Source organism: Amphibalanus amphitrite, unplaced genomic scaffold (genome assembly GCF_019059575.1).
Source record: "Amphibalanus amphitrite isolate SeventyFive unplaced genomic scaffold, NRLGWU_Aamphi_draft 000606F_arrow, whole genome shotgun sequence".
In the NCBI taxonomy this organism is placed as follows: domain Eukaryota; kingdom Metazoa; phylum Arthropoda; class Thecostraca; order Balanomorpha; family Balanidae; genus Amphibalanus; species Amphibalanus amphitrite.
The window spans coordinates 89,397-103,113 of NW_024882100.1; the positions used below are offsets into that span (position 1 = coordinate 89,397).

The 13,717-nt window shown below is 54.8% G+C and overlaps 1 protein-coding gene across 4 annotated transcripts in view; it reads left to right on the forward strand.

Annotated features, from left to right (window-relative positions):
• Positions 1–13,717, forward strand: part of LOC122394694 (transcriptional enhancer factor TEF-1-like) — a 60,569-nt gene that overhangs the window by 42,258 nt on the left and 4,594 nt on the right. For all 4 annotated transcript variants that reach the window (XM_043391733.1, XM_043391734.1, XM_043391732.1 and 1 more), the window contains 5 exons: positions 921–1,137; positions 5,095–5,245; positions 9,796–9,923; positions 10,437–10,642; positions 11,906–12,113. In XM_043391733.1, coding sequence (XP_043247668.1) covers positions 1,039–1,137; positions 5,095–5,245; positions 9,796–9,923; positions 10,437–10,642; positions 11,906–12,113 — 792 coding nt within the window. In that variant the 5' untranslated portion in view covers positions 921–1,038. The remainder of the gene's footprint in view (positions 1–920; positions 1,138–5,094; positions 5,246–9,795; positions 9,924–10,436; positions 10,643–11,905; positions 12,114–13,717) is intronic.

Below are 13,717 nucleotides of genomic sequence, written 5' to 3' on the forward strand. Positions count from 1 at the left end.
CCAAACGACGGCGGTCTGGCAGAGTGGGGGGGAGGGGGGGGGGTCTGCTCTTGTCGTGATGAGGGTTCACGGTCATGCGCAGTACATGGCGGATGAAGAGCGTCCGTGCAAACAGGCCAGCGGTCGTTGGTGGCTGTGCAACGACAACATCCGCCCTCGGGTCGGCCTGGTGACGGCTACGGCTGGTGTTGGTGTTTGCGCGGCTGGTGCCGGCTGGGGGTGGGGTGGTGCTGGATGTGGGGGCGGGACGGGCCATGTGGGCGCGTGGGTGGTGGCACAGGGTACTGGAAGTCATTCTTGTGGGCTGCGGTAGTAACCACCGTTGTATTTTTGTACTTTGTCACGATTTGATAGCGGTTTGACTGCAAAGAACGAAAATATTTACCCCATTTCAGACTGTTTACGAGAAAACGGTTGCCTTTCAAGAATCATATTGTCAAACAATTGTCAAACAATATGATGAAAACACATTGTTGGTGCATCATTCGCTGCCAAAGATGGCGGTGCACCGGTTGTACCCGATATTCTGCATTCTTCCGCCGTGCCTGTGTGTCAGTACGGTTCGTTGTTTGGCTGCACTTTGCATGCAACGCCATTTTGCGGTTTGATACACGGCATCCGGCTAAAAGTGCACGCCGCTGACGCGTCCCCGGCTGTTCAGCTGTGCACACTAACAGTGTCTGTGCACTGCGGTCCGTCCTGCTGTTTTTAACGCCTCTCCCATTCCGTCTAATTTACACACCGACCATCATGCCCTGGCGCCGTTTAGTTTTAACACTGTCTCCCTTTTCCGTCTAATTATGACACTTCTCCCTTGTTTCGCCTGATCTTGACACTTTCTCTCCCCTTTCCGCCTGCCTTTGATACTTCGGCTCCCTTATTTCGCCTGATTTTGACACTCGTTCTCCCTCTTTCCACAGTTCGGCGCCGCTGCTAAGTCTTTCCAAAATATCTTCGCCGTGGAACCCGACGGCGCCGGGGCCGCAGCCCCCGGCGCCCCCGGCGGGCACTGCCACGCCCACCGCCGCTGGCCACGCCATGGCCGGCCTGGGGGACACGCCCACCGGTCCCCCAGGACTCGTCAAGGATGACGCGCTGAAACTGACGGGCGACACGGGCAGCGTTACCTCCAATGAGGTCAGTGACATGGTGGCTGGTGAGTGGGTGGGTGGATGAGTGAGTGAGTGAGTGAGTGAGTGAGTGAGTGAGTGAGTGAGTGAGTGAGTGAGTGAGTGAGTGAGTTAGAGTAATGTGTGAGTTAGAGTAATGTGTGAGTGAGGTGATGTGATGAGCTCATGATGTAAGTGATGTGAGTGATGCAAGAGATAGTGACGTGGGCGGCTCTTATGATGGTATTCATCAGGGAGGTGGTAGACTAGCGAGCCTGCGCTTGTTTTCGTTTGTATTTTATATGCCGGCTTGCTCGCTTATTTGCTTGTTTGGGCGATGCTGAGTTCGTGACGGTATATGACGTGGAACGAAGCTGTTCCATATCAAAACAATGCAAGTAATTTCATTGATCACTTTGCAAGGTGCCGGCGAAGCTCACGCCAGCGAGGCTTGCAGCCGTGCAGCCTGCTCTAGGATGCCGCTAACGTCATATCTTTTCGTCACTAGTGCATGACTTGACAGCAGTGCATTACAATTATACAATTAGTTAATTCACGTAATAACGATGTCATTTATCAATTCAGTTTTATGTTGTACAAAAGGCACTGTCACGCGCTGTCTTTTGGTTTACGTTATCACAAAGTCCGTGTTGTTAATCACCCGTACGTCTACTGGAAAAGATCGCTGTTGAATTATTCAAACGACGGGTGTTGACGCCAGTGGGAGTGTAATAAAGCTGTCGGTGTTCCCACTATGCCGTGCGGGCTTGTGTGGGCGTCCCAGACCATGCGAGCTCCATGAGCAGACGTCCCAGACCATGCGAGGCTCCACGAGCGAGCCACGTTTCATGAGCGGTTGCACTGTCGTGCACCATTGCACTCGTGTGCACAGCGTTCACCAACGTGACGCCTCGCCGAGCGCACCGCTCGGTGGTGCAGGGATGGTGCACTGGGGCTCCCGGAGTTCTGGTCCTCTGGGGACCGCGCCCTGGCCCTAGTGCAGGGATGGTGCCAGAGGTGGATCCAGCTCAGGGTTTTTTGGGGGGGGAGGGCAAACCATAACAATTTATCGATTCTTTCCATGCCTCGTCCATAGGCGTAATGTTAAAATTATGCGGTTTGGGGGGGGGCAAATGCCCATTTTGCCCCCCCCCCCTGGATCCGCCACTGGATGGTGCACTGGGGCTCCCGGAGTTCTGAATCTGGTCCTCTGGGGACCGCGCCCCGGCCCTGTCACTCACTGGGCATGGGCCTGTCTGGTTAAGTCCTGCCTGGACCCAATGCTGAGCCTGTTCCTCTTAATTTTGTTCTTGTAGTGTCCTAAATCATTCTTTTCGCCTCTGTTCAGGACCATGTTTCTGTCAATTTCTTTGTTTTGTATTGTATGTGCCCCGTCCATGGCCCATCCCCTGACCGTGTCACTGCCACGTGCCATTACTCAGTGTATTGTCACCCTTCCAGATCATATCCCTGTACCCCTGACCCTGCCCCACCCACGCCACCCCCTCCCCTCTCCAGTCTGTATACACCGGCCGTTTCAGCCGACCCGTATAAGGCCGTCAAACCAACCGACCAGCCGCCGTCACCAACTGATGGGATTGGAGCTCTCTGTGTTAATGCACCCGACGCCGGTGTGTTTATCAATGGAGACGCCCCGTGTATACTCTGTCCAGTGTTGCAAGGAGTGTGAGGGACGCCCCAGTGGACGCGACAGGGGCTGGACGGTTTCACCCGTGCCATGAGGTGCAGGGTGGCGTGCGGGGCATTGGCGTGGTTCAGCGCGCGGGATTGTGATTCACGGTGTGGATTTGGAGGTGTGGTGGTATGGTGTGAAAGGCACTGAATTGTTTTGTGTTTGGTGCGGCGTTTTTTATTGGTGAGGTGAAAACAATAGGCAAAGTAGTGAAGACAACACAACACGCAAATAGATCGCAAATTCATTGTTTTAAGTAATTTTTTCTAAAGAGTTGTCGCGTGGTCGTTGTATAGTTTCAAATATTCGAGGGATTCACCTATCGCTAAATTTTGAGCAATTTATTCAGATTCTCGCATCACCAACCGTTTGATGAAGTGTTGTCCGATCCTACCACCGGTTTCACCGCTTAGGTCAACTACTCCCTTAACTCCCCATTTCTCTGTGTTCCTGATACTGTTAGCCTGCCTCGGTCAACCCGTCTCTCTCTAGTGTCCACCCGTTCTCGAGCCCATAGTATAACCGTCCGTCCTGTCAATGCGGCGATGGCCGATGAGTGTGTGTTTCTGACAGCCCCTCTGTGACGGATGACCCCTCCCGCTGAGGTCGCTAGGACCGGACACACGCCGCACGTTTATTTATGTAGCCCAGTCGCTGCCAGCACCCCCCCCCCGGCCCCCCGGCCCCACCCGTGTGACGGGCGCCTCACGCTGCTAATTGGTGACCTCTGACGTCAGGGGTGGCCGCCGCGGCAACAGGCGGCTCTGCCATGCGCGGAGGGGTTGTCTGGGGAGGTCGGTTTACTGATTTGGTGGATTGAGCGGAGTTAATTACCAATCGTGTCCCCCTTTTTGATTTGGCGAGCATGGGTCACTGACCTCCAGCTCTACTTAATTTCTTTTGTATTTGATTCATTTTTTTTTTTGTGTGTGCGTGTTTAGTGATGCTGAGAGTGTTTGTGACGTTTTTTGTGGCCGTTGTGACTTGGCTGGTTAGTGCGGCCCTGACGGGATCGCTCGCTGACATGTGTTTGGTTTTTGTGGGGTCAGTGATGTCTCTCTTGGTAAGCGATATTTCGAGACTGTATGATTGATAGTGGTGAGAATTGAGGGCGAGAGATAACTGAATGCGTCAGAGCGGATTTCGAGGGATACGGCTGAGTTTTGGGAACGCCGAACTGGCTGAATGACACTGGCTGAACTGACACCACCTGGAATCGGAACTAGTGGGTGTGGGATCCTACACTTTAATCCAAACACGCTAATTTTAGACTAAACACGCTGATTCATCCGTGCGTCAAAAACCTTGACAAAAAACGCACTTGTGATCCTTGTAAGCATTTGTTAAAGGGACCCTCCCACCTTAACATTAGATTTGAGTTGAGATAGCCAAAATGGGGTCCCTGGCTCACAATTACCGGTTTCGGCACTTACAACATCGAGAAATGCCTTAAATCGGAAATATTGAATTTCAAAATTGCAGCATTTTGATTCAGAGGGGCTAATGCATAGGTATACCCCTCTGAATGTGTGACGTCAGCGCAGATATCTAACGATTTTTAAATGTTTGACTAAAACGTTTTGTAGCACGCGGTGGAATATGCTGCTTAGCGCGCAACAAATGCCGCACATTCAAATAAAGTCGCTAGGAACAGCGAAGATCCCAAAAAGTAAACAAAAGTAAAAGTCTAATATCTTGAAAACCGGTGAATATTTTTCGTTGAAATTTGGTAGATATTCGTTTTTGCTCTTTCTGAACCGAGCGACATCACTTTCATGCCAATTCATTAACTTTTTTGAAGGTGGGAGGGTCCCTTTAAACGCACCAGCGAGTAGGCAACATGAGATATCTCCCCGGCGTCTTAGATGAGACGGCAGGTTTGGGGATAAGACGGGATGATAGCATTGCAAATGTTGCAGCGAGCGGCACTGTGGCGTCATAGTTTTTCATGCTCGCGGCGGGCGGCGGCTATTACAGCTATGGCACATGGTGGTCGTGTTTAGTCCAATGTTTGTTGACCTGGCGCGACCTTAGGCGGCGTTTGCAGGATCGGTGTCTGATGATGTTCCCCTGCAGAGTGACCTCATGTTACATCCGTCGCGAATGACAGAATGTTGCGCTCATTGCAATTTGCGGTGCTTTGATATCAGCGCATTGAGAACGACATGATGCGGCCCTGCAAAATGCGGCCCTTTTGACGCTAAACTACTCAGAGCGCCGCGCGATGGTTATTGCAAAATGCGGCTCTTTGAGTTGAACCCACTGTAGACTGACATGTTGATCCTGTTGCAGGATGACTACATGGATGACAAGAACGGCGACAACAACGACGCAGAGGGCGTGTGGAGTCAGGACATCGAACAGTCCTTCCACGAGGCGCTGTCCATCTACCCTCCATGCGGCCGGCGAAAGATCATCCTCAGCGACGAGGGCAAGATGTATGGTAAGTCAACGCGTCGGTGCTTCATTGTTATTCAAACTTGCTGTTTATTTCTACTAAGCTTCTGTCATTAGATGCTACTATATGCGACATCCTAGTTCCAGCGTGACGATTGAAAGTAACCGTGTCTTTGACGCGCGAGACGCGAGGCCTTGGCTCCGGTCCGTTAGTTTGTATTCGGCGGCGTCTCTAATGCTCCGAGATTGACAACTGCGAAATTGAATGCAGTGTTTCCGAGAAAATCCTGCAGATAAGATTCCTCGGGCGGGGTATTAGGTGTAGTTTATGCTTATCATAGCTCACAATGCCTTAGAGTGAAATATTCTACGTTAAATTTTCCGTGATTGATAGGATTGTGGGTTTTGTTATGAGATTCATGGGACGAAATCTCGTGCAACATATCCTGCATCATGCTCATCACTTATTACTGAGCACCTGCTACTCTTTCGGATTTTAGTAACAGAAACATTACAGCTCTGAGCCTCGGCCGTGACTGGGAATAACATGATCTACTGGCGCACGTGCGGGTGATTTTTCATGTCTCGGTCGCTTGGCGACATGCGTGGACCAAAATATTTACATTGGAAACTTGCCTGTCGTTGGGTCAGACACCAAAGCGCAGCACTTGTCACACTGCTTGTCTGCCGACGTTATCGAAGGAAGTCCGAGTGAAGGTCGCGCTCTAATCTCGGGGTTGTCGGTCGGACCACACTCACCAGACGCGTGCCACGCTTACTCACTCACCCACTTACTCACTCACTCACTCACTCACTCACTCACTCACGGTCGCTGGTGAGTAGAGCGTGGAAAACTGACGTGACGCGTGACGTCATGCGTCGTTACTCCCTCTGACGTTATGAAGTGACGTAACAAGGCCATGATTGCCGAATAGAGAATAGGCACCGGCTGCCGAAACAGTCTGCTGGGAGCATGACTGCTCGTTTTGGTGTATTACGATATCGCTTATTCCCTCATAGAACCTCTGTGGCTCATAAATCCCCACACTCCCCGCTCGCTGTCCACTGCTGACAGTTTATATCTCCAGTTCAGTGTGTTGGGTCTCTGTCGTGTCTCTGACGTCACCGTAGGGTGCGGTGAGGACTGTTTGGCCCGCTGCAGGGCGCCCCCGGTCGACCCGGCAGCCGGACGAAGGTCAGCCTCGCCCGTGTCTGTGCCGACGCTGCCGCTGTGTTTCCGCGAATGCAGCCGCTGGCACCGCGCCCCGCGGCCGGTGCCAGGAGCCCCCCCCCCCGTCCTCACCCTCGACCCCCTCGGGTGCCTCGGTCAGCCAAGGTGGTCGGTGGACACGAGAGCGGGTCAGGTCAATGCTGATCTCAGCAGAGTGGTGTGAGGAGCTACGCAAAATCTTTGTCTTGGGTGTCTGAGCTGTTCTTTGTAGAATAACTGTCTTCAATTAAATTAACGGCGGTCTTTTATTTGTGTGGAAGCTTCAGTTTAGTTCTGGTGCGTTGGAACGAATGTAAAAAAAAAACTCGGATAATCTGGTTGATGGACTGACAAGATCTTGTTTACACTAACGTTATGTTGATACTTTTCTATAAATTATTACTACCCGCAAACTGCTCAGCCTTATATGGTCAACGAGCCAGCATATCGGGCGCAGGACCCAGTTTGTTTAAACTTTGTGTGACGTCAAAGATCCATGTGGCTGAACTCTGCTCGTGGTTTATCGCCGCATGATGGTATATCCAAGATTACTTTACGTGTATCATGATCAGAGGCGAAACCATTCCGGCACTTTCAGCTTATGGGGTGAGAGCTGAGGCTGGTGGCTGTGAGAGAAGTGAACAGAATTGCAATCTGCAATATCTTATGCTTATTTGTTTCTTTCTTTGCTTTTGTTTTGCTGCACATCTCAGCTTTTATCATTCAATTTTCAGCGTTTGATATCTCTGTGCGCTAATATTTGTTACCTTACCGAATATGATTATGCGAATGATCACATTATCATAGTTTTCATTGTTGGCATAGTCCACCTATCACTAATCCCGGCACATCATTTTTGTCGTGACATCAGCAGTTCTGCTGATGAAAATGTGACTCTGTGATGTCAGCAGCAATCAGGTGGATGATGGATGTGATGCTGCGCCCACCAGTGAACGCTCTTCAATGAACGAGTACGAGCTACGAGCTAGTCAGGAATTAGGAGGCCGATAAAAACTTTGTAGGGTCGTGGAGAGAATCAGACGACATCCCATTAAGTTCCTCCTCGACCCTGATCTGCTGCCAACTTGGCTAGCTCTGTTGACACTCCGTCTGCTTGCGCTTCCTGCTCCGCTGCCGCCAGCGTTGAATATCCTGGATCTGTTGGATCGTCAGATCCGCCGTCAGCGGCCTTCACCCCACACCTGGCGCGCCCTGAACCAAGACAGGTCTGGCTGTCTGCGACATTGGCAGTGACTGGTCTGCTTGTCTGACCGTCGGGTTAGCCGTCTGCCTCTCCGTCGAGCGGCTGTCCCTGTCGCTCACTCATCGTCCATGCTGACGTCATAGTTGTAGAACCTGCTGAGCTGACGCCGAAGTTGTCGTTGGCAGAGCACCCCTTCAAGCCATCCTAGCTGCCCTTCCGGCGGCAGGATTTGAGCGGGATGGAACAGTATCCTTGGTCTCCACCTGGCTCGATGGCGGCCGGTCGTCTCATGTTGCAGGGTCGTGCAGCGCGGAGCGGCTGCCAGTGCCGCTGTGGGCGGTGCCGGCCGCCTCGGCTGCAGCGGGCGGCCCGCCCTCCGCTCAGAACGAACCGGGTCGGACGGGATCGGGTCACGGTGGCTGGGTGAAGGGGAGGGAGGAGAGAAGTAGTTCATGAAGGGTGAAGCGTTGGCGCCTGGCGGTCGGGTAAAAGAAAAGATGGAGTTGCAGACAATTGTGTTTGTTGAAAGGGCTGTTTGGAGAGTTACACCGGGGGCCTGTCAGGTCAGCCTGCCTCCCGATGACGCTGCGAGCTGGGACAGCGCCAGCTCGGAAATCCCCCCCCCCCACTCCCCCCGGCGGGTGACGGGCTGGCAGCTGACAGCGGCCGTCCGGTCCCACGGCGCCTGATTCACGGCCGGCACAGCCGGAGCGCCCGGCACGCGGCGAATGCTCGGCACTCGGCACCGGCACGCCGCGTACGCCCGGCACGCCGCCCGAGCGGCGCGCCGTGCCGCCCGGCCGGCCAAGCCAGACCTGTCCTCTGTCGGCCAGACTGGCTGAGGAGTGAGGACGTCACGCCACAGAGCCTCCCCTCGCCTCCCGGCCCATCCCTCCGCCGTCCCCGCCCCCCACTCCTTCCTGCCCCGTCGTCGTTAGCGGCTGGTCGACGCCGACACCTTGGGCGGACGGAGGTTCGTGTTGGTGTCGGTTGGTCGAACGTGTGTGTGTGCAGGGTGTGATGCGTGGGAAGGCTGCGGTGGGGGTGGCGAGGATAGCGTGCGCCGCCACAGTCTGGCTTGTTGGTGGGCGTTCACAACGCCACGGTCGCCACCACAACAGCCGCCCGCCGCCCGCCGCCGCCCGCTGCTGCTGCCAATACACCACGCTAGTTTCCCGTGCGTCGCACTGCTTTTCCCCTCCCCTCTCGCAGGCTTCCACGTGCGCGCCGCGCGGCGGGCCGCCGCCCCTCTCTGCCCCGTCCTCTCGTTTTAATTAGAGCGGCTCGACGAGGGGACGGTGCCGGCGGACAGCTGCTCGACTGCTCTCTCTCCTCTCATATCGTTCTGCCATGGACCGGCGCGTGGGGAGGGACGGAGGGGACTGGGGAGGGCGGAGGGGCGCCGCTACCGCCGATATTGGCTGGCGAGGATCAGCCAACCCTGCCGCCCGCAGGCGGGAGCACTGGCGGAGGTTCCACCGGGTAATTCGCGACACAGGCGGGAATAGTCAGCTCAGGAAACGACCCTGGGTCGGTCGCCGGCTCACTGCGCCGCACGTGGTATTTCGGGCATGGCTCTCCCTCTCCTCCCGCCGTGGGGGAGGTATTACGTCATCGGTTCAGGGGCGCCGCCGACGGCGGCTGCAGGGTCACGTTTGGCTGGCCAGCCCGGGTGCGCCACTGGGGAATGAATTGGCGGCGGGCCTCACGGAGTGGAACCGATGGACGGGCCGCATGCAGCCGTGCAGAGTGGTGCCGGCTGTGGTGGTGGTCGCCGGGGGAGTGGTGCCGTGACGCGGGTCTGGCTGGTCCCCCGCCCACGTCGGCGCCGCGGCGACCGGCTCAGACGGCCTGATTGGACCCAATATTCAGCTGGTGGGGCCTGTAATGCAGAACGTATGGCGTCAGACCGATGAATAGCCGCGTAGTATTTCAACTATTATTGGTGTGGCGTGACGAAAATGTGAGGCTACCAAGAAACAACACGTGATATGAAATGAAACCATTGTAGGGGCTTAATCCATTTACTCAAGGTATCATATGGTCTTCGACATCGCATTATCCTGTTAGCTGCGACGCAGCTTTACAATACCCGCCATGTACTCGCACAATCCACTTTGTTTTACCAGTGACTGGGCAAACTTGTTCCGACATTAATTAACCCGACATTCTTTGTCGACAGGACGCAACGAGCTGATAGCTCGGTACATCAAACTACGCACGGGAAAATGTCGAACTCGGAAACAAGTCAGCTCCCACATCCAGGTGCTCGCCAGGAGGAAACTGCGCGAGATCCAAACCAAGATGAAGGTAAGAGGATGGGAGGGCATGGGAGAGAGGAGGGGAGGAGTGAGTGTAGCTGTCCGTTTTGCGCCATTTATTCTGTCACCCAGCCGCACAACAGTGAAACCAACTGCGACTGTTCATTGCGCTTTATGTTTGAATTCGTGCAGCGAAAGACCATTTGCAGTGTTTGTGTTGCACGCGTGAGTGAAGTAGCATTCGTTGAATAGTTAAAATGCATGGATTTTCTGCAACCTGAATTCACGTTAAAAGCGGGTAAATCAAAGCGTTGGGAATGGAAAATGCAAATGCGTTGGTTCAGGCTACCGGTATGCAGGGCTGATTCCCCTTTTGACCGTGACCCCTATTCTTCATGGATCTCGTCAATTGCTTACCTTTTAAAATAAAAATAGCTCATCGTATGCACATCTACTCTACAGTGCCAGACCTGTTTTTTTTTTTTACACTCTTCACCGTCTTACACTCACACACACGGCCTAACCGAGACCCCGCCCGCGCCCGTGTCTCTCCGACCCGCAGCAGAATTCGTCTCCGCTGATGTCGCTCCAGGAGCACCACGCCAAGGAGAAGGCGCTCCACTCGGTGGCCGCTATGACGTCCGCCCAGATCGTCAACGCCTCCAACATGCAGCACAAGACGCTGCCCAGCTTCGGCCTGCCCGGCTCCAACTACGCCGGGGCTGGCGGATTCTGGCAGACGGGTCTTCAAGTCGGCATGTCGCAAGAGTGAGTCCCCGGGGGAAGGGGTGATGTGGGAGGGATGGGAGAAAGCTGATGTCATCGGCACAGAACGGCAGTTCTTCCGGGTGCGATGCGATACGAGATGAGAATTCGTGGGCGTTTGATGTTCGGTGCAGACATGGAGAGGTTGTTTTTGTTGTGAGTGAGTGTCTGGTAGTGTTTCAGCCGCTATCAGACTTGCGGTTAGGGTTGTTGAAGGGGGAGCGGAGCAGGGCGCACGGTCCGTCCGCGGCCGGTCGCGCGGTGAGGCCGTGCTCCGATATCGTGTTCGACGAATGTGCAGACAGTGCGCCGAACGCCTCTCTCTGTGTGCGCCCGTTCGGGGAACGCCGGCGGCGACACGCCCGGACGGCAGGCCGAGTGGCGTTGCGGCCGCGCCGGCAGGCGGTGATTAGGAGCCGGACGTTTAACGGTGCCCCCTGCCGCTGGCTCGCTCAGAGCTCTCAGCACAAACGCGCGCCTCTTGGAATCATCTCAGCCAGCCAATGCCGTCCAGCTGTGCTGTTTATTCGCCCTGGGTGGGGCGGATCGGGCGGATTTGGTCAAGATTTGCCAGTGTTTTCGTAGTTGGTGCACGTGCCTTTTGCGGCGCAGTGCCGCTGTTGCTCGGCACTGCACCGTTACTTGTCACGGCCTGAATGAAATCGTTCCGAGAACAGCAAAGCGGCTTGGCGGCCGCCGTCCCTCAAAAACTAACCGGTCGCGACAGGTAAACGTGAGTCGGCTAGAGATCATGACGCGCTCGTATGGCATTCGCGGCCCAGGCCTGCTGCGGTGCAAAGGCCCCGCGCTGGCGGTAGGTTCCGCGGTGCCGCGCCCCATCCCTCCCACCCTCCTCCCCTCCTGACGGCCACCAGCCGCTCCCTGGTGGTCCGCTTAGTGACTGAGCCGGTTGAGCCTTTCCTGTCCACTGTCCGCACCTACACTGCCGCCGACCGCAGGCCGTCCTTCCTGTCCGGGGGTGTGTCCGTGATATTCCCCATCCTGTCTGTGCGCGTCCTGCTGAGGATCCTAGTCACCTACTTTCGGTGCTTTACTGAACCGGTCACTTACCTGTTGAGCCGTTTACTGTTTTTCTAGCTTGTTCTAGCTCGTCGCTTTTTTGTGTTTCAACCACGTTTGTGTTCCAACACTTCTAACCCTTTTAATTTCCACAGCATCTCTTTAAGCGTCGATTTTATCTGTCCTGCACCCTTCTAAGCTTCAATTTTGCACCCCTGTCTAACCTCCCACCTCTCTCTCCGACAGCGTGAAGCCGTTCGCGCAGCACCCGTATGGGATGGCCGCCAAGCCTCCGTCCAGCTCAGCCGACATGTCCCTGCTGGGTCAGTCGCAGCCGCCGGCGCCTGCCTGGGAGGGACGCAGCATCGCCACGCAGAAACTGCGCCTCGTCGAGTACTCTGCCTTCATGGAGGCAGCGCCGCAGTCCCGGGAGCACCAGGCCGCTGCTGACGTGGTGAGTGCTAGTGAAGGCTGGTGATCTAGGTGATGGTGATGGTGGCGAAGCTGTTGATGTTTGTAATCGTTGTGGGTTTCTTGGTTCTGTGATGATGGAAACGTTGGTTCGTGTTGTTTGGGCTTGTGTTGTTATAACAGTTCTCCGTAGTGTTTGTGTATGTGTCGTTACGGTCTGGGTCGCTGGTCGTTGGTGTAGCCTATCCTCGCCGGTGTGCTGTGTCCCAGTGCAGTGTGCTGTTCCCCTGGGTCGTGCTGCTACCGCCGTTATCACTGAGCTCCCGGGCTCGGGTTAGCCCTGTTCCGTCCGTCCCCGTCCCCTGGGGCGTTGTTCGTGGTAGTGGCTCCTGCAGAGCGTCTGTTGATGGAACCCCTGTCCCTCCCTCCGGGCTGCGCTGATTGTAGAGGGGTCATTCAGTCAGTCTGTCATGAACTGTCAGTCTGTCAAAGGTGTCAGTTGGTAGGTCGGTTTCTCATTCAGTCGACTGTCGCTCGGGTTATTTACTAGGTGTGATTATCAGTTGGCACTAGCGGCGTCGTTTGAAGGCTCGCTGATTTCGTCATCGGCCGTTAGCAGTCGATCAATCAGTTGGTTTGCACTGTCCAATCCAGACGCCGACCGAACAGAGTTAGTTGTACCGCTTCTCTCTCAAATCCACCCATTGGACCATTTAAATCTGCTCAACCTGTTTATCCCTGGAGCTCTTTAGGCTCTCGTTGAACACCATTGGACCCCAGAGTACCCAGGGGACTCGTCTACACCATAACACCCTGTTGAGGTGTACGCCGAAGATCCGCCCTGGTCCCGACGGCGGCAGACTGGCGCAGTAGTGTTTACTTGTCCGGTGTTCCGGGCGCCACCGACCCGCGTCCCCTCGAGGCGGGCTCGTGCCGCCGTCACGAGGTACCGTCACGTCACGGGTCAGCGTGACGGTCATGGGCCGTGGCCGGGCGCCGGCTTCGTGTGTGGTCCATTGCTGTTCTGTTTGGGATGCTCTCGGGCTGGTGGGGTTAACGTTTATCCCTGGGGTGGGTGGCTGTCTTGGGCTGCGTGTGCTGGTGGATTTTGTACAAAGAGACCGGTATCGTTGCGTGCGTGATTAACCTGATCGAAAACGTTATCTAATCATGACCATTGACCATGGTACGAACATTGAACCCAGCTTTGAGATGAATTTTCGGACGGTCATCTGCAAAATACTTCATTGCGTGTATCCTAACTAGCATTAAGTTTCTAAATAATGCAGCTTAGATCAAACCTGAGAAAAAAGACGAACGTTAGTTATCTCCCGACAGTTCAACGCTCCCAGGGATGAACTTTCATATGCCCATTTGAACCCAAGATTATTGCGGTAACTGTTTCTCTCTGCTCAAACCCTAGCACGTGCTGCATTTTGAAGTTCCTTGCTATGTTCCTTGTATTCCGTGCAATGTTCTGAGCTGTACCTCCGTTGCGGTCATGCATTAGACGGGGGCCTTTTGACCTCAATATTGGCCTCCTGGTACTGTCTCAGTGCTGACAGCAGGGCGTTGTAGGAAACTGGCCCCCACACGGCGTGCGTGGTGTTGCACGACTGTTTTCCTGACCACGTGACTGGAGCGGGG